General features: G+C 41.3%; 3 protein-coding genes across 3 annotated transcripts in view; all 3 read left to right on the top strand.

Annotated features, from left to right (window-relative positions):
• LOC110528615 (NACHT, LRR and PYD domains-containing protein 1 homolog) overlaps positions 1-20736 on the top strand; it is a 44811-nt gene that overhangs the window by 15577 nt on the left and 8498 nt on the right. The gene's annotated exons all lie outside the window — the stretch shown is intronic.
• On the top strand, positions 7197-11273 carry LOC149980657 (NLR family CARD domain-containing protein 3-like). Its single transcript, XM_090188276.1, has 3 exons — positions 7197-7379; positions 9186-9352; positions 9454-11273. The coding sequence occupies exons 1-3, from the start codon at positions 7264-7266 to the stop codon at positions 11271-11273; spliced, it is 2103 nt and encodes a 700-aa protein (XP_090044402.1). The 5' UTR covers positions 7197-7263.
• On the top strand, positions 16114-20307 carry LOC149980656 (stonustoxin subunit beta-like). The gene is made up of 4 exons (XM_090188719.1): positions 16114-16517; positions 16958-17004; positions 17133-17694; positions 20028-20307. The coding sequence occupies exons 1-4, from the start codon at positions 16507-16509 to the stop codon at positions 20305-20307; spliced, it is 900 nt and encodes a 299-aa protein (XP_090044845.1). The 5' UTR covers positions 16114-16506.

The following is a 20736-nucleotide window of genomic DNA, read 5'->3' as shown; positions in this document are numbered from 1 at the left end:
CATACTGTATATTACATACTTAATGAGTATATACTACATACTATTAGTTCATTTTAATATACTGTATACTACATACTATTAGTTAATTTTAGTATACTGTATACTACATACTATTAGTTCATTTTAGTATACTGTATACTACATACTTAATGAGTATATACTACATACTATTAGTTCATTTTAGTATACTGTATACTACATACTTAATGAGTATATACTACATACTATTAGTTCATTTTAGTATACTGTATACTACATACTATTAGTTCATTTTAGTATACTGTATACTACATACTTAATGAGTATATACTACATACTATTAGTTAATTTTAGTATACTGTATACTACATACTTAATGATTATATACTACATACTATTAGTTCATTTTAGTATACTGTATACTACATACTATTAGTTCATTTTAGTATACTGTATACTACATACTTAATGAGTATATACTACATACTATTAGTTCATTTTAGTATACTGTATACTACATACTTAATGAGTATATACTACATACTATTAGTTAATTTTAGTATACTGTAACCGACCAGCTCGTTGCCTTCTCTACCGGAAGTTGATGCTGTTGCTATGCAACCTCTTGCTAGCTAGTTAGCGTAACAAATTACTAGTTAGACATTGTTAGACTTTGGGTGTGTTATTAAATTAAATCTGGACGCTCAGACAGAGGAGTAGGGTTGATTTGAGCTTTCTGGTGCTGCTGGAAACAATTTAATTACGCCTTTTCCGCCCGATGTTTACTGACACTGGTCATATTCAACGGGTGTTGAGCGCCTCGTAAATTCATTATTCTGCGCTCTGGTCTCTCAGGCGAGATGCTCTGAAATCGGAGTAGAAACAGAGAGAATTTACGAAAGCACAACGACTATACCATTTAGCTAAGCTAAGAATGACGGGAATAATCCAGTCAATAAACGTTGAGTAGTTAGTTAGCCTGCAGTTAATATACTGACACGTTTGATGTATAAGTAGCCAACTACTGTAGCCTTAGGTAGGTAGCTAACATACCGGTACATACAGCTGTAATGTTATGATGTGTGGTTCGTAAGGACAGCGTAGCTAGCAAATTATCAGCCAACATAACGTGTAAGGTAACTTATTTGAAAAGTAATTACTTTATTACATTGCTCAAAATGTTCTTAACATTTGTCAAAATTTGTTAAAGCAATTAATTTGTATCCGCTCTCGTTGGACTTCAGCAACATATTTTCCACTAATTTCTTCAAATCTGAAAACGATGTGAAGCCCCGCCCACTTCATGAAGAATTGCATTATGGGCCCAAAGTACGGAATTAGTGTGCTCTGCTTGTAAATTTAATATTTTGGCGAATACGTACGAGATCCGGGAACTTTTGGCAAACTAAACTATATCATACTATGACCAATAAGCATACTATATACTCAAATCACGTCACAAATAGTACGGTTAGTGTGGTTAGTATGAGTATTAGAAAACGAACTTCCATCTGAAATGACACCCTATTGGAGGAGATGAGGGGAGACTAAGATTACCATCTGAAATGACACCCTATTGGAGGAGATGAGGAGAGTCTAGGACTACCATCTGAAATGACACCCTATTGGAGGAGATGAGGGGAGACTAAGATTACCATCTGAAATGACACCCTATTGGAGGAGATGAGGAGAGTCTAGGATTACCATCTGAACTGACACCCTATTGGAGGAGATGAGGGGGTCGAGGACTACCATCTGAAATGACACCCTATTGGAGGAGATGAGGGGAGTGGAGGATTACCATCTGAAATGACACCCTATTGGAGGAGATGAGGGGAGTCTAGGATTACCATCTGAAATGACACCCTATTGGAGGAGATGAGGAGAGTCTAGGATTACCATCTGAAATGACACCCTATTGGAGGAGATGAGGGGAGTGGAGGATTACCATCTGAAATGACACCCTATTGGAGGAGATGAGGAGAGTCTAGGATTACCATCTGAAATGACACCCTAATTGGAGGAGATGAGGGGGTCGAGGACTACCATCTGAAATGACACCCTATTGGAGGAGATTGTAAACATGTATTGTATATATATTGTAAACATGTATTGTGATGTTATTGGAATGTACTTACTGTAGTTGCATACTCACTGTGAATGTGTCTGGGAAACTGGCTCTAAGTATTTGGCATTCAACTTAAAACCACATAAATGTATTTGATGAATATATTGTACAGTGTTGGCCTGTTAGAGGTTCATGAGAGAGGCTGAATATCAACACAACCATCTCAGTCTATCAGCAGTTTTCTCAGTGAGAGCCTCATGTCTGGAACACATTGACCATTGAAGGACATATAAGGAGCTGTGTGACCTGTCACTCCTTTACCAATGACTTGAGAGTGTCTGAAGGACATATAAGGAGATGTGTGACCTGTCACTCCTTTACCAATGACTTGAGAGTGTCTGAAGGACATATAAGGAGCTGTGTGACCTGTCACTCCTTTACCAATGACTTGAGAGTGTCTGAAGGACATATAAGGAGCTGTTCGACCTACGTTGATCTACCTGCCCAGGAACTACAGTTAAACTAGCTAGCTGGCTAAATCTGTCACATTTACAGAAATGATGATTGATGTGAAGTACCTCTGTCAAATACATTTTCAATAAATGACAGGAAAAGGAATGGAATGTATTTGTCTGTGCATGTCTATCTCTGAATGTGTGTTGGTCTCTGTGTGTGAATGTGTCTTTGATCAGTGTGATTAGTTCAATGTAACTTCCCATTATAAATAGTGTATTTTTAACTTCATATGCTATACATTATAATCAATATTTTGGGGGGGTTTGCAGAATCATTGTCTATCATTGGTTACCCATTCTATCATGTTACCATAACAACACAGATATGACCGTCTTGCGTCCTTCTGCCGAACCTGGTTGTTGTCACACTGCCCTCTGCTGGTAGCACTGCAAAACATCACTCAATCAAATCCTGATATAAAATAATACAAAATGCACTTTTACCAGATAGAATATGAATTCATGGGCTGAATTCTGGCATTAAGTGTATGAAAACGTTACATGACATAAATGTGAATATATAATATAATCGTATACATGTTGAACCAGCCCACTGTGTTGAAATAGGAAGTACATTTATAAGGAAGTGAAGGAAGAAATGGACAATATCGGTAGAATAAATTTTTTTCTAAGGTTTGTACTGTACCGTTCTTTTACAATTTTACGGAGAAAAGTGGTTCGGAGGAGTTAGGCCATCGCACAGGTAAGACATCCACAAAATTGTTAAATTATTACAATACTGATTTCAACTTTCAATAATAATTATTTTAGGCTTCCTTACATTGATGCTGATTCATATTGATCAGCCTAGTCAATATGAATCAATGTTATATTATAGTCTACAGGGCTATGAGGTAGGTAGGGTATGGGTGATTGACTGCACATGACCGTGATTATTGTCTTTGCGCTCTTTCACTTCCCGGAGGAAGACCCGTCACGTAAACTAGTTTCTTTGAAAAATAAAAGTAATTCTCGTCAATTCGGGCAAGTAAAAGTGACGTGCGGCAATGGGTATTGAAACTGAATGAAGGGCTCATGTGAAAAGTTTTTGCCGCCATCACAACAACTGGGAGCTCTGAAAAATACGATGTCAGCTCTCGGGAAAGAGGACGGTTCAAATCGATTTTTCCCAGTCAGATTTATTTTTTTTACCGAGATCCCTGTGGTTTTGAATGCGACATTAAGTTGATAAACTCAGAAAGGTGGTGATCTGCTTTGCTCACTAGTTACCACATCCACAAAGTAAGAAGGTCCGCCTACCCGACCAATCATATGAGGGAGGGTGATGACGCATTAGCTTACCCGACCAATCATATGGTTCCGGGAAACGCTGCAATCTCCAAATGGGCAAATCTCGAGTTCAAGTTTTGAGGACCAAATAACGAAATACATTCAGGAACAAGAACTGGCAACGTCACTAAAATTCATACATCAGAAAAATACAAAAGTTTTGGCCAAAGAATTAAGTGGGCGTGTTTCTTTTTTTCAATAACTAGTATTTAAATGATTAGATCAACTGTTTGTTTTTTACGCACTACAAAGCCTTGACAAGAATGACGCGCTCGGCCCACTATTTATTGTTTCTGCAGTAAGGATTCACCCTCTTCAGAGAATTATTGTGTAACTTATCTGCAGTTAATCGCTGTTTTGAGCTCAAAAAGCACCTCGTAGCTGTATGTAAACCAGGGAGCGAAATGAACGGCTCTTTCACCGATGCAATTCGGTTACCGACGTTCACCAAAAAGATCCGTTCAAAAACAACCTGTCGTTATCGAACGACCCATCACTAGTTGAAACGGGAAATATTTGTATAAGGAAGTAGAGGAAGTAATGGACGTTATCGTCGAAGAAAAATGTTTGAGAGGTTTGTAGCTTTCTTTTACAATGTAATGTAGAAAAGTATTTTTGAGAAGTTAGTTCATCATAAAGAGAGAGATGATTTAGGGTTTAAGACATCCGCCAAGTTAATACAATATTGATTTAAACGTTCAAGAATGATTATTTTAGGCTTATTTACGTTGGTATTGATTCATAGTGATTAGCCTAATCAATAAGATACAATGTGATGTGAGAAAGGCTACAGGGCTATGAGGTATGGTATTATTGTTATCGGTGATTGACAGCACATTAAGGTGATTATTATCTGAGGAAACTGGCTCACTTTCACTTCCTGAAAGAAGACGTGCATCGGAATTATGTAAAGCTGTCATTAAATCAAATAGTCTGTCTCGTCAAGTAAATGTGACGTTCAACAATGTGCATATAAACTATTTAAATGTAGGGCTAAATCAAATATTAAGTTTAAAGCTTTCTGACGACAGATCAGGAAGGCGGTGGTCTGTTTGACGAACTGCAGATGCGCTCGATATAACGCCACCCGCTCATCTATGCGCGTTGTGAACCCCGGGTTGAATCATCAGCACGCCTTTTCTCAGAATGTAAACCCCGGTGCGCCGGGCGAGATAAACGGATCGCAACTCAAATGAACTCAATCAGTGCATGGGTCTATTCACTAAACCAGGGATGGGCAACTGGTGGCCCGCAACCAAGAATAAAAAACATTGTTTTGGAACTCAGTCTGGATCTCAACTTCCTGTTGAGAAAACACACGGTGCAGTTTGTAAATGTGGTTGAGCATCAGCAGTCAGTCTATTAGCCCATGTTAATAAAACTTGCAATAAACATGGTTGAATTACCAACCGGGGTGGGTCCCATTGTTCATCAGTTATTGTCACGGCTTTCTTCTGTTGAAGGAGAGGCGGACCAAAACGCAGCGTGGTTATTGTGATACATCTTTAATGAATATGATAAATGAACAATATACAAAACAAGAAATGCGGAAAAACCAAAAACAGCCCTATCTGGTGTAACAAAGACAGGAACAATCACCCACAAAACCCAACACAAAACAGGCTACCTAAATATGGCTCCCAATCAGAGACAATGACTAACACCTGCCTCTGAGAACCATATCAGGCCCAAACACAGAAACAGACAAACTAGACACACAACATAGAATGCCCACTCAGATCACACCCTGACCAACCAAAACATAGAAACATACAAAGCAAACTATGGTCAGGTTGTGACAGTTATCATATTAAAAACTGGTAAATTTTCCTCCATTTGAAAAACTACAACTATAATCATTGATTCCAAAACAAAAATAAAATAAAAACATCATAATTAATGTTCAGTTTATTTTTTTTCCTTCTATAAAAACTGGTAAAACTCACAGGAAACTCAACTCATAGGAATCCCCACCCAGTTGACTACTTTAAAATGGTTGTAGGCCTCAACCACATTCCGTTCTAAAACAGATTATATCCATGATGAGTCCTCCATCTCCAGGGCAACAGGCACAACTCCAATATAAAGTAGTTTTTTCCCCTCGTAACAACCGAATCGTTACGAAACTTCTATTAGATCAAATAACGTAGCAATTTAGTAATTCAATTTTTTGTTGACAAATGTCAGCTAATAAGGATCCAAGTCAAATCAAATGAATAACATATTGGACTGTGTATCTTTAATAACATAGTGGACTGTGTATCTTTAATAACATAGTGGACTGTGTATCTTTAATAACATAGTGGACTGTGTATCTTTAATAACATAGTGGACTGTGTATCTTTAATAACATAGTGGACTGTGTATCTTTAATAACATAGTGGACTGTGTATCTTTAATAACATAGTGGACTGTGTATGTTTAATAACATAGTGGACTGTGTATCTTTAATAACATAGTGGACTGTGTATCTTTAATAACATAGTGGACTGTGTATCTTTAATAACATAGTGGACTGTGTATGTAACATATTGGACTGTGTATCTTTAATAACATAGTGGACTGTGTATCTTTAATAACATATTGGGCTGTGTATCTTTAATAACATAGTGGACTGTGTATCTTTAATAACATAGTGGACTGTGTATGTTTAATAACATAGTGGACTGTGTATCTTTAATAACATAGTGGACTGTGTATGTAACATATTGGACTGTGTATCTTTAATAACATAGTGGACTGTGTATCTTTAATAACATAGTGGACTGTGTATCTTTAATAACATAGTGGACTGTGTATCTTTAATAACATAGTGGACTGTGTATCTTTAATAACATAGTGGACTGTGTATCTTTAATAACATAGTGGACTGTGTATGTTTAATAACATAGTGGACTGTGTATCTTTAATAACATAGTGGACTGTGTATGTAACATATTGGACTGTGTATCTTTAATAACATATTGGGCTGTGTATCTTTAATAACATAGTGGACTGTGTATCTTTAATAACATAGTGGACTGTGTATCTTTAATAACATAGTGGACTGTGTATCTTTAATAACATAGTGGACTGTGTATCTTTAATAACATAGTGGACTGTGTATCTTTAAAACATAGTGGACTGTGTATCTTTAATAACATAGTGGACTGTGTATCTTTAATAACATAGTGGACTGTGTATCTTTAATAACATAGTGGACTGTGTATCTTTAATAACATAGTGGACTGTGTATCTTTAATAACATAGTGGACTGTGTATGTTGGATACAATATGAAGTCGCTGATTGAACTCTTTGACCACAGATAGTAAATGTGTTGTCATTGTTTATGGTTCTTCAACAATGTTCAGAAATATTGACTGTTCTGTTATTTCTTATTGTAGCTGAGTGAGTTTTGACTTACATCTAATATGAGTCTCTCTGGGGAGAGAGAGGAGGAGACCACGGCCTCTAAAATGAGTCTCTCTGGGGAGAGAGAGGAGGGGACCACTGACTCTAAAATGACTCAAGACACCAGTTCTAAGTGGTAAGAGATTAAATGTAAAATACACATTTCTCTTAAAGATATAAAACTAAAGGGAAAAGTGTTCCCAAATTATATCAAATGTAGGTCTACAGTCGTGGCCAAAAGTTTTGAGAATGACACAAATATTAGTTTTCACAAAGTCTGCTGCCTCGGTGTCTTTAGATATTTTTGTCAGATGTTACTATGGAATACTGAAGTATAATTACAAGCATTTCATAAGTGTCAAAGGCTTTTATTGACAATTACATGAAGTTGATGCAAAGAGTCAATATTTGCAGTGTTGACCCTTCTTTTTCAAGACCTCTGCATTCCACCCTGGCATGCTGTCAATTAACTTCTGGGCCACATCCTGACTGATGGCAGCCCATTCTTGCATAATCAATGCTTGGAGTTTGTCAGAATTTGTGGGGTTTTGTTTGTCCACCCACCTGTTGAGGATTGACCAGAAGTTCTCAATGGGATTAAGGTCTGGGGAGTTTCCTGGCCATGGACCCAAAATATTGATCTGTTTTTTCTTCCCCGAGCCACTTAGTTATCACTTTTGCCTTATGGTAAGGTGCTCCATCATGCTGGAAAAGGCATGGTTCGTCACCAAACTGTTTCTGGATGGTTGGGAGAAGTTGCTCTCAGAGAATGTGTTGGTACCATTCTTTATTCATGGCTGTGTTCTTAGGCAAAATTGTGAATGAGCCCATTCCCTTGGCTGAGAAGCAACCCCACACATGAATGGTCTCAGGATGCTTTACTGTTGGCATGACACAGAACTGATGGTAGCGCTCACCTTGTCTTCTCCGGACAAGCTTTTTTCTGGATGCCCCAAACAATCGGAAAGGGGATTCATCAGAGAAAATGACTTTACCCCAGCCCTCAGCAGTCCAATCCCTGTACCTGTTGCAGAATATCAGTCTGTCCCTGACTTTTTTCCTGGAGAGAAGTGGCTTCTTTGCTGCCCTTCTTGACACCAGGCCATCCTCCAAAAGTCTTCACCTCACTGTGCGTGCAGATGCACTCACACCTGCCTGCTGCCATTCCTGAGCAAACTTTGTACTGGTGGTGCCCCGATTCTACAGCTGAATCAACTTTAGGAGACGGTCCTGGCGCTTGCTGGACTTTGGGAGCCCTGAAGCCTTCTTCACAACAATTGAACCGCTCTCCTTGAAGCTCTTGATTATCCGATAAATGGTTGATTTAGGTGCGATCTTACTGGCAGCAATATCCTTGCCCGTGAATCCCTTTTTTCGTGCAAAGCAATGATGACAGCACGTGTTTCCTTGCAGGTAACCATGGTTGACAGAGGAAGAACAATGATTCCAAGCACAACCCTCATTTTGAAGCTTCCAGTCTGTTATTCAAACTCAATCAGCATGACAGTGTGATCTACAGCCTTATCCTCATCAACACTCGCACCTGTGTTAAGAAGACAATCACTGACATGATGTCAGCTGGTCCTTTTGCGGCAGGGCTGAAATGCAGTGGAAATGTTTTTGGGGGATTCAGTTCATTTGCATGGCAAAGAGGGACTTTGAAAATCATCTGATCACTCCTCATAACATTCTGGAGTATATGCAAATTGCCAACATACAAACTGAGGCAGCAGACTTTGTGAAAATTAATATTAATTCTCAAAACTTTTGGCCATGACTGTACATCATTCATTTAAAAGGCCAAAAATGGATTTACCAATTGCAGACTGTAGCTTTATAAGAAACATCAGGCCTAGAAGTTCCACTATACAGTTGTTAAAATGAAGTAGATGAGGATTTGATGTGATATTGATGAGGTGTTCTGTCTCCCTGTTTTGTTCAGTGTCCAGAAGCCCAGAGCAGAGTCACCTACAACCAGCCTGCTATCAATGAAGAGTGATCAGCCACCTGCTTTCAGCCAGGAACCATTACCAGATGACAATAAGGAAGTGGAGAGTTTGGACAGTGAGGATGTATTAAAGATCACACACAACCTTCTGGACAGAAGAAGTAAGACTGTGTTTCATACAATATCACAAAGAATGGTACAAAGGCCCTTATAAAACACACACACAAACTTATGAGTCCCAACTCTCATTGTTTTCCTACAGGTCAAACTCTGCTGATAGTCCAACATGACATTAAGGCTAAACTGAAACACAAGTATCAACACATATCTGAAGGAATTGGACACCATGGAAATCAATGTTTGTTCAAAGACATCTACACAGAGCTCTACATCACAGAGGGTGGAAGTGGAGGGCTCAATAATGAACATGAGGTTAGACAGATAGAGATGGCATCCAATAAACAAAACACACAAGAGACACCAATCAAATGCAACGACATCTTCAAGCCTTTACCTGGACAAGACAAACCAATCAGAACTGTGCTGACCAAAGGAATCGCTGGCATTGGAAAAACAGTTTCTGTGCAGAAGGTCATCCTTGACTGGGCAGAGGGAAAAGCAAATCAGGACGTTCATTTCATGCTTCCTCTTCCTTTCCGTGATCTGAACCTGAAAAAGGACCAATACAGTCTGATGCAACTTCTTGCCCACTACTTCCCAGAGCTGAAAGAGATTGACAGCATTGAAGATGGTGAAACCAAAACTGTTTTCATTTTTGATGGTCTGGATGAGTGTCGACTTCCTCTAGACTTCAAAAACAATGAGAAGTGCTGTGATGTCACGAAGCCAACCTCAGTGGACGTGCTGCTGACAAACCTCATCAAGGGGAATTTGCTTCCCTCTGCTCTACTCTGGATAACTTCACGACCTGCAGCAGCCAATCAGATCCCTCCTGAGTGTGTTGACCAGATGACAGAGGTACGAGGGTTCAATGATCCACAGAAGAAGGAGTACTTCAGGAAGAAAATCACAGATCAGAAACTGGCCAATGAAATCATCAAACACATGAAGACATCAAGGAGCCTCCACATCATGTGCCACATGCCAGTGTTCTGTTGGATATCAGCCACTGTCCTTGAGATGATGCTGAAAGAGGCAGAGAAGGATGAAGTCCCCAAAACTCTGACCCAGATGTACTCACACTTCATTCTCATCCAAATCATTGCGAAGAACAAGAAGTACCACAAAGCCACAGAGACGAACCCAAAGGAAATGTCTCAGTCAGACAAAGCGATGATCCTGAAACTGGCAAAGCTGGCTTTCCAACAGCTGCTGAAGGGCAACCTGATCTTCTATGAGGAGGAACTGAGAGAGTGTGGGCTTGATGTCACAGAGGCATCAGAGTACTCAGCATTGTGTACAGAGATCTTTAAAGAGGAATCTGGGCTGTACCAAGACAAGGTCTACAGCTTTGTGCATCTGAGCATTCAGGAGTTTCTTGCAGCAGTGCATGCTTTAGAATCATGTCTGGGCAAGGAGGAAAATGTTTTCTCCCCCAAAGCAGTCCCTACTGATGATGAAGAAGAGGAGGAGGAGTCAATCCAGTTGTTTGACTTACACAGGAGAGCAGTGGACCAGGCCTTGAAGAGTGAGAATGGACACCTGGACCTGTTCCTCCGCTTCCTTCTGGGTCTCTCACTGGAGTCCAATCAGAATCTGTTACGAGGCCTTCTGACACAGACAGGAAGTACAACACAGACCAATGAGGAAACAGTTAAAAGAACAGTCAGGTACCTTTCAGACAAGATCAACCAGGAATCCTCACCAGAAAGGATCATCAACTTGTTCCACTGTCTGAATGAACTTGGTGCCAACTCTCTAGTTGAAGACATGCAGACCTCCCTGCATTCAGGAACTCTTTCAGAAACAAGACTAAAACCTGACCAATGTTCAGCCCTGGCCTACCTGTTACTGATGTCAGAGGAGGTGCTGGAGGAGTTTGACCTGAAGACATACAACACATCAGAGAAAGGTTATCAGAGGTTGCTGCCGGTAGTGAGAACCTGCAAGAGAGCACTGTAAGTTATGTTATTGAGTTGATGTATACAGTATCATTATAATGAAGGATTTGTTTATCTAACAGATTATCTCCTCTCTCCAGACTAGCTGGCTGTGAACTCACATATGAATCCTGTGAGACTCTGACCTCAGCTCTGCAGACACCAAACTCCCCCCTGAGAGAACTGGACCTCAGCAACAATGACCTGGGAGACAGAGGAGTGGAGCTGCTCTGTGTTGGACTAACCAGTCCACTCTGCAACATACAGACACTAGTGTGAGTTAAATATCTTCAGTATCCACTGTCTTTATAGTGTTTATATATTTGTAGTTATTATGTGTTAGGTTTTTTACATTAGTTGAACATTATGATAAATATGCAGAAACATACATACAATGTGATAAATATATCAAACTAAGGTTGAGAATATCTTGAGTGAGATAGTATGTTTTTAGCATTGGTGAATCATGTGTCCTTTTGTTATTGTCTTAATGTATCTCATTATTCTTAAAGCGTTGCATATTTAACAGTGTATCGACATTAGTGGTCAAACTATTATGATTTTTACGCCGATACCGAATATTGGAGGACCAAAAAAAGCAGAAACCGATTAATTGGACGATTTTGTATTTTTTATCACAAATTAGACACCTTGCTTTCCCTGGTGCCAATTCAATGTCATTGTCCCACACTGGTGCTCTGCTTTTCTCTGCTATCTGTAAAATTAATATAATCGTACACACACACACACACACACACACACACACACACAGCTCTCTGAAGTGACAGGGATACTGAAGAGTCTGCTTAGGAGACACAAATACTCTCAACTGTTTGAATAATTAAACTAGAGTTGAAGTTACCTGTGATGAATGTTGAAAACAACTGTAATTTGTATATGCAGGAAATCCTATTTTAATAATGGACATGGTATGTATTGACTACCAAAGTGTGAGTCATAAATCCCATGACACCTTCCAGCAAAATCTGAAAAGCGGTTCTTTCATTTATATATTCCATAGGATATGTTTAGATTCACTTCAAATCAGGTCTGTGTTTCGTGTAGGTTTACACCACCTTGCCAATTTAATAACTGTGTAGATATCCATAGGTAACTCTGATCAATATTGGCTAAATATTAACGAAGATTTTTTTTAAAATTGTAGAGTGGATTTCTGAAAATATGTTGACAAACGTTACCTTATCCTAGCGAGATTTACACGACTATCAAAACTCCGAGGCGTTTTAAGCCTTCACAAAACACAGACCGTATTTGAAGTAGATCAAGACATTCTCTATGGAAGACACGAACGGTAAAATAATGAAGGAACCCCTTTCGAGTTCAGCCGCAAAGGAATTATGACGCCGCGACTATTTCTCTCTATACCATTTGTATTTCATATACCTCTGACTATTGGATGTTCTGATAGGCACTTTAGTATCGCCAGCCTGATCTCAGGAGTTGATAGGCGTGAAGTCATAAACGGCGTCAAGCATTGCGAAGAGCTGCCGGGAAACGGAGTAAAGGGCTGTTTGAATGAATGCTTACGAGTCTGCTGCTGCCTACCACCGCTCAGTCAGACTGCTCTATCAAATGACTCAATTTCCCTAGTTAATATGTCCCGCTAACTTGAATTTCTTTCAACTAAATATGCAGGTTTAAAAAATATATATACTTCTGTGTATTGATTAAGAATGGCATTGATGTTTATGGTACATTTGTGCAACGATTGTGCTTTTTTCGGCAATGCGCTTTTGTTAAATCATCAGCCGTTTGGCGAAGTAGGCTGTGATTCGATGATAAATTATAAGGCACCGCATTGATTATATGCAACGCCTAACCTAGTAATATCATCAACCATGTGTAGTTAACTAGTGATCATGTGAAGATTGTTTTTTATAAGGTAAGTTTAATGCTAGCTAGCAACTTACCTTGGCTCCTTGCAGCAACAAGGTCCTTTTGATGCTGCACTTGTGTAACAGGTGGTCAGCCTGCCACGCAGTCTCCTCATGGATTGCAATTTAATCGGCCATAATCGGCATCCAAAAATGCTGATTACCGATTATGAAAACTTGAAATCGGCCCTAATTAATCGGCCGACCTCTAATCTACATATCTCCTCTCTCCAGACTGGTTGACTGTAAAATCACACATGAATCCTGTGAGACTCTGACCTCAGCTCTGCAGACACCAAACTCCCCCTTGAGAGAACTGAACCTCAGCAACAATGACCTGGGAGACAGAGGAGTGGAGCTGCTCTGTGTTGAACTAACCAGTCCACTCTGCAACATACAGACACTAGTGTGAGTTCAATATCTCAAATCAAATCAAATGTATTTGTCACAAACACATGGTTAGCAGATGTTAATGCGAGTGTAGCGAAATGCTTGTGCTTCTAGTTCCGACAATGCAGTAATAACCAATGAATAATCTAACCTAACAATTCCAGAACTACTACCTTATACACACAAGTGTAAAGAGATAAAGAATATGTACATAAAGATATATGAATGAGTAATGGTACAGAACGGCATAGGCAAGATGCAGTAGATGGTATCGAGTACAGTATATACATATGAGATGAGTAATGTAGGGTATGTAAACATTCTATTAAGTAGCATTGTTTAAAGTGGCTAGTGATATATTTTACATCAATTCCCATCAATTCCCATTATTAAAGTGGCTGGAGTTGAGTCAGTGTGTTGGCAGCAGCCACTCAATGTTAGTGATGGCTGTTTAACAGTCTGATGGTCTTGAGATAGAAGCTGTTTTTCAGTCTCTCGGTCCCTGCTTTGATGCACCTGTACTGACCTCGCCTTCTGGATGATAGCGGGGTGAACAGGCAGTGGCTCGGGTGGTTGTTGTCCTTGATGATCTTAATGGCCTTCCTGTGACATCGGGTTGTGTAGGTGTCCTGGAGGGCAGGTAGTTTTCCCCCGGTGATGCGTTGTGCAGACCTCACTACCCTCTGGAGAGCCTTACGGTTGTGGGCGGAGCAGTTGCCGTACCAGGCGGTGATACAGCCCGCCAGGATGCTCTCGATTGTGCATCTGTAGAAGTTTGTGAGTGCTTTTGGTGACAAGCCAAATTTCTTCCGCCTCCTGAGGTTGAAGAGGCGCTGCTACGCCTTCTTCACGACGCTGTCTGTGTGGGTGGACCAATTCAGTTTGTCCATGATGTGTAAGCCGAGGAACTTAACTTACTACCCTCTCCAATACTGTCCCATTGATGTGGATAGGGGGGTGTTCCCTCTGCTGTTTCCTGGAGTCCACAATCATCTCCTTTGTTTTGTTGACATTGAGTGTGAGGTTATTGGGGAGATGTTGTTGCCTACCCTCACCACCTGGGATCGGCCCGTCAGGAAGTCCAGTACCGAGTTGCACAGGGCGGGGTCGAGACCCAGGGTCTCGAGCTTGATGACGAGTTTGGAGGGTACTATGGTGTTAAATGCTGAGCTGTAGTCGATGAACAGCATTCTCACATAGGTATTCCTCTTGTCCAGATGGGTTAGGGCAGTGTGCAGTGTGGTTGCGATTGCGTCGTCTGTGGACCTATTTGGGCGGTAAGCAAATTGAAGTGGGTCAACGGTGTCAGGTAGGGTGGAGGTGATATGGTCCTTGACTAGTCTCTCAAAGCACTTCATGATGATGGAAGTGAGTGCTACGGGGCGGTAGTCGTTTAGCTCAGTTACCTTAGCTTTCTTGGGAACAGGGAGAATGGTGGCCCTCTTGAAGCATGTGGGAACAGCAGACTGGGTTAAGGATTGATTGAATATGTCCGTAATCTTCAGTATCCACTGTGTGTTTATATATTTTGTATATAGTAAGTATGTGTATGTTTTTAACATTGTTTAATCATTTCCTTCTGTTATTGTCTTAATGAATAACATTATTCTTAAATATTTGCATATTTAACAGTGTATCAACATATCTCCTCTCTCCAGACTGGTTGACTGTAAAATCACACATGAATCCTGTGAGACTCTGACCTCAGCTCTGCAGACACCAAACTCCCCCCTGAGAGAACTGGACCTCAGCTACAATGACCTGGGAGACAGAGGAGTGGAGATGCTCTGTGTTGGACTAACCAGTCCACTCTGCAACATACAGACACTAGTGTGAGTTAAATATCTTCAGTATGAGTTATTATGAGTGTTTGAACATTTGTTAATCCTGTGCTCTTCTGCCCCCTAGTCTAGGTCAGTGTGGTCTGACAGAGGGTTGCTGTTCAGATCTGGCCTCAGTCCTGAGTTCACCTATCTCACAACTGAAACAACTGGAGCTGAGAGACAATGACCTGCAGGACTCAGGAGTTACACTGCTGTCTGCTGGACTGGAGGATCCAGACTGTAAACTACACACATTGGGGTAAGTATAGCAGTTTCAATCAGGTCGGTACTGAGCTGAGTTACACTGCTGTCTGCTGGACTGGAGGATCCAGACTGTAAACTACACACACTGGGGTAAGTACAGCTGTTTCAGTCAGGTCGGTACTGGTCTGAGTTACATTGCTGTCTGCTGGACTGGAGGATCCAGACTGTAAACTACACACACTGGGGTAAGTACAGCTGTTTCAGTCAGGTCGGTACTGGTCTGAGTTACATTGCTGTCTGCTGGACTGGAGGATCCAGACTGTAAACACACACTGGGGTAAGTACAGCTGTTTCAGTCAGGTCGGTACTGGTCTGAGTTACATTGCTGTCTGCTGGACTGGAGGATCCAGACTGTAAACTACACACACTGGGGTAAGTACAGCTGTTTCAGTCAGGTCGGTACTGAGCTGAGTTACACTGCTGTCTGCTGGACTGGTGGATCCAGACTGTAAACTACACACACTGGGGTAAGTACAGCTGTTTCAGTCAGGTTGGTACTGAGCTGAGTTACACTGCTGTCTGCTGGACTGGAGGATCCAGACTGTAAACTACACACACTGGGGTAAGTACAGCTGTTTCAGTCAGGTCGGTACTGAGCTGAGTTAAACAAATAATCTAATATTTCATCACAATGTTTGTGTCATGGACAAATGAATTGGTGTCCTACAAGATGATTGACACCAGTACATCAACCTAGACCGCTGTTGTGTCTCTCTGTAGGCTGTCTGGCTGTCTGGTCACAGAGGAGGGCTGTGCTGCTCTGTCTTCAGCTCTGAGGTCAAACCCCTCCCACCTGAAAGAGCTGGACCTGAGCTACAATCACCCAGGAGACTCTGCAGAGGGCCTGCTTTCAACTGCTCTGGTGGATGCCACATATAAGCTGATGAAGCTGAAGTAAGTCAGAAAAAATGTCCCAATAATGTGAGCAGTGGTTGTGTCATATGTAGTGTAGTAGGGTCAGTAACATGAGGACATGATGGTAGAATTAAGGGGAAGTTTACCCAGCAGGCTGAGCACTCCAACACAGCATACATCATCACCACATGAATACTCTTCTTCTGCATCTCTGATATCCTGTTGGAATTGTACTCTGTTCTGTATGCAGTAGGTAGGATAGAATACCTGTATGTCTCTAGTAATGAACTGTACTCTGTTCTGTATGCAGTAGGTAGGATAGAATACCTGTATGTCTCTAGTAATGAATTGTACTCTGTTCTGTATGCAGTAGGTAGGATAGTAATGAACTGGGATAGTGCACCAGAACACAACAATATGTTTTAAATGTTGACTGCTTTATTAGGTCTTTGTCAGTCAATAACCTGTTTCTCCTACAGTGTGGATCATGGAGGAGAGTGCAGGTTGAAATCAGGGCTGAGGAAATGTAAGTCTCTTAAATCCTAATTAACTGTATATTCAGAACTATAGTAACTAATCAATACTGGTTCTGTTCCTACAATACAACATTTTATATGAAGATGTGGTTTGATTAAACTCTCCGTTTGTCTACAGATGCCTGTTATCTCACCCTGGACCCAAATACAGCACACCCAAACCTGATACTGTCTGAGGGGAACAGGAAGGTGACACAGGTGGTGGAGGACCAGCATTATGAAGACCATCCAGACAGATTGGATCATCCCCAAGTTCTCTGCAGAGAAGGCTTATCTGGAGGTCGTTATTACTGGGAGGTGGAGAGGGATGGTGACGGGGCTTTCATTGGTGTGGCGTACAAAGGAATGAAGAGGAAGGGAGGGAAGATTGACCGTAGGATTGGACTCAATAGGAAGTCCTGGTGTTTAGTCTGCTATGATAGTGCTTATAACTTTTACCATAATGGAGTCATCAGATACAGTCGACCAGATACTTGTCCTGATTCTGACCGAGTTGGAGTGTATCTGGACTGGCCAGCTGGTACTTTGTCCTTCTATAGTGTGTCCTCCTCTGGTACACTGACACACCTTCACACAGAACACACCACATTCACTGAACCCCTCTATCCTGGGTTTATAATGTACTCCTCCGACTACACCTCATTGACCCTGTGTCCGATAGATGACCAACACATTCAGAGGTGAGTCATAGCGATGATTTATCATTTGTTTTCCTCTGGAATCATTCCTACAATTAGATTAGTAGTAGTGGTGTGTATTAATGTGTTCTGTTGGACCTACAGACAGTTAGATTAGTAGTAGTGGTGTGTTTTAATGTGTTCTGTTGGACCTACATACAGTTAGATTAGTAGTATTGGTGTGTTGTGTTCTGTTGGACCTACAGACAGTTAGATTAGTAGTAGTGGTGTGTTTTAATGTGTTCTGTTGGACCTACAGACAGTTAGCTTAGTAGTAGTGGTGTGTTTTAATGTGTTCTGTTGGACCTACAGACAGTTAGATTAGTAGTAGTGGTGTGTATTAATGTGTTAGTAGATTCATGTCCTCTATTTAATTTCAGTCTGTTAAACATCCCCTCTGTACAGTCATTCTCTCTCTAACCACTACCTGGTACCTGGTGACATCACATCTCTAGGGGGAATGTAACTCATGATACCTGGTGACGTCACATCTCTAGGGGGGAATGTAACTCATGATACCTGGTGACATCACATCTCTAGGGGGAATGTAACTCATGATACCTGGTGACGTCACATCTCTAGGGGGGAATGTAACTCATGATACCTGGTGACATCATCTCTAGGGGGGAATGTAACTCATGATACCTGGTGACGTCACATCTCTAGGGGGGAATGTATCTCATGATACCTGGTGACATCACATCTCTAGGGGGTATGTAACTCATGATACCTGGTGACTTCACATCTCTAGGGGGGAATGTAACTCATGATACCTGTTGACATCATCTCTAGGGGGGGAATGTAACTCATGATACCTGGTGACGTCACATCTCTAGGGGGGTATGTAACTCATGATACCTGGTGACTTCACATCTCTAGGGGGGAATGTTACTCATGATACCTGTTGACATCATCTCTAGGGGGGAATGTAACTCATGATACCTGGTGACATCACATCTCTAGGGGGGAATGTAACTCATGATACCTGGTGACTTCATCTCTAGGGGGGTATCCAACTCATGATACCTGGTGACTTCACATCTCTAGGGGGGAATGTAACTCATGATACCTAGTGACTTCACATCTCTAGGGGGGAATGTAACTCATGATACCTGGTGACATCACATCTCTAGGGGGGTATGTAACTCATGATACCTGGTGACTTCACATCTCTAGGGGGGAGTGTATCTCATGATACCTGGTGACGTCACATCTCTAGGGGGGAATGTAACTCATGATACCTGGTGACTTCACATCTCTAGGGGGGTATGTAACTCATGATACCTGGTGACATCACATCTCTAGGGGGGTATGTAACTCATGATACCTGGTGACTTCATCTCTAGGGGGGGGTATGTAACTCATAATACCTGGTGACTTCATCTCTAGGGGGGTATGTAACTCATGATACCTGGTGACATCACATCTCTAGGGGGGTATGTAACTCATGATACCTGGTGACTTCATCTCTAGGGGGGGGTATGTAACTCATAATACCTGGTGACTTCATCTCTAGGGGGGTATGTTACTCATGATACCTGGTGACGTCACATCTCTAGGGGGTATGTAACTCATGATACCTAATGACTTCACATCTCTAAGGGGGTATGTAACTCATGATACCTGGTGACTTCACATCTCTAGGGGGGAATGTAACTCATGATACCTAGTGACTTCACATCTCTAGGGGGGGTATGTAACTCATGATACCTGGTGACTTCACATCTATAGGGGGGTATGTAACTCATGATACCTGGTGACTTCATCTCTAGGGGGTTATGTAACTCATGATACCTGGTGACTTCATCTCTAGGGGGGAATGTAACTCATGATACCTTGTGACGTCACATCTCTAGGGGGTATGTAACTCATGATACCTGGTGACGTCACATCTCTAGGGGGGAATGTAACTCATGATACCTAGTGACTTCACATCTCTAAGGGGGTATGTAACTCATGATACCTGGTGACTTCACATCTCTAGGGGGGAATGTAACTCATGATACCTAGTGACTTCACATCTCTAGGGGGGAATGTAACTCATGATACCTGGTGACTTCATCTCTAGGGGGGAATGTAACTCATGATACCTGGTGACTTCACCTCACTAAGGGCTATGCAATGTCACCTGTAATGTCACCATTAGTATTGACTTCATGGAAGTTGACATAGTGGGTTATGTCACATTTAGGCAATGCACCCTACATAGGGAGCTAGTCTGTCAACATTTATACACCCTTTGTACTGCTTATGAAGACTGTATGTATGCTATATAAAGCCTGTGTAAGTTGTATTTAGTTTAATCACAGTCTATCCTTCTGCTTTACCAAATCCAGAGACCATGGTGGAGAGTATTGGATCAAGCCTGGACCTGAGGACACCAGAGACCATGGTGGAGAGAGTTGGATCAAGCCTAAACCTGAGGACACCAGAGACCATGGTGGAGAGAGTTGGATCAAGCCTAAACCTGAAGACACCAGAGACCATGGTGGAGAGAGTTGTATCAAGTCTGGACCTGGGGACACCAGAGACCATGGTGAAGAGTGTTGGACCAAGCCTGGACCTGAGAAATGTGAGTGTTATCTGATAATTGTTTATGACTCAAAATATTTTTAAAGCGTTCATTGCAGTTGATTCCCAGGCAAGGAACACAGTCATGATCTATTTGGTCCCCAAAAAATTAAAGGTAGAGTCAGCGATATGACGTAGATGCACAAAGTAAATCGCATAGTGGGTCAATTTTCTACAACAACTAAGAGCGTTGTAATACGATGCTAAACTTCTCTGCTGTTTTGGTCCCGTGGCTACCACACCGTAAGAGAGTGAAGAGAACCCACGCACATGGGCAGATACTGTGTGTGACTGTGTGAGAGAGAAGTCAGGCATCTTGCTCATCACAATATCTGTGGTGCTGCTCGTACATCATCATTTAGCTGACTCTACCTTTAAGCTCTCATCCTAGAATCTACCAGAAATCAGACCCCCAACATCTACAAAACATGGACCAGAACGATGTTGTTTCCTGCTTCTACAAACATTAATTAA

This window comes from Oncorhynchus mykiss, chromosome 10, assembly GCF_057628025.1.
Source record: "Oncorhynchus mykiss isolate SJ-2025 chromosome 10, ASM5762802v1, whole genome shotgun sequence".
Classification (NCBI taxonomy): domain Eukaryota; kingdom Metazoa; phylum Chordata; class Actinopteri; order Salmoniformes; family Salmonidae; genus Oncorhynchus; species Oncorhynchus mykiss.
Note: the sequence above shows the minus strand (reverse complement) of the source record. Positions and strands in the feature narration are given on the sequence as shown.

What these genes read in the sequence shown, in the direction of transcription:
- LOC149980657 (XM_090188276.1), top strand. Translation starts at nt 7,264, where the DNA reads ATGAGTCTCTCTGGGGAGAGAGAGGAGGAGACCACGGCCTCTAAAATG. An exon ending in CAAGACACCAGTTCTAAGTG is followed by an intron (nt 7,380 to 9,185) that starts GTAAGAGATTAA and finishes TGTTTTGTTCAG; the next exon opens with TGTCCAGAAGCCCAGAGCAG. An exon ending in CAACCTTCTGGACAGAAGAA is followed by an intron (nt 9,353 to 9,453) that starts GTAAGACTGTGT and finishes GTTTTCCTACAG; the next exon opens with GTCAAACTCTGCTGATAGTC.
- LOC149980656 (XM_090188719.1), top strand. An exon ending in GAAATCAGGGCTGAGGAAAT is followed by an intron (nt 17,005 to 17,132) that starts GTAAGTCTCTTA and finishes GTTTGTCTACAG; the next exon opens with ATGCCTGTTATCTCACCCTG. An exon ending in GATGACCAACACATTCAGAG is followed by an intron (nt 17,695 to 20,027) that starts GTGAGTCATAGC and finishes TACCAAATCCAG; the next exon opens with AGACCATGGTGGAGAGTATT.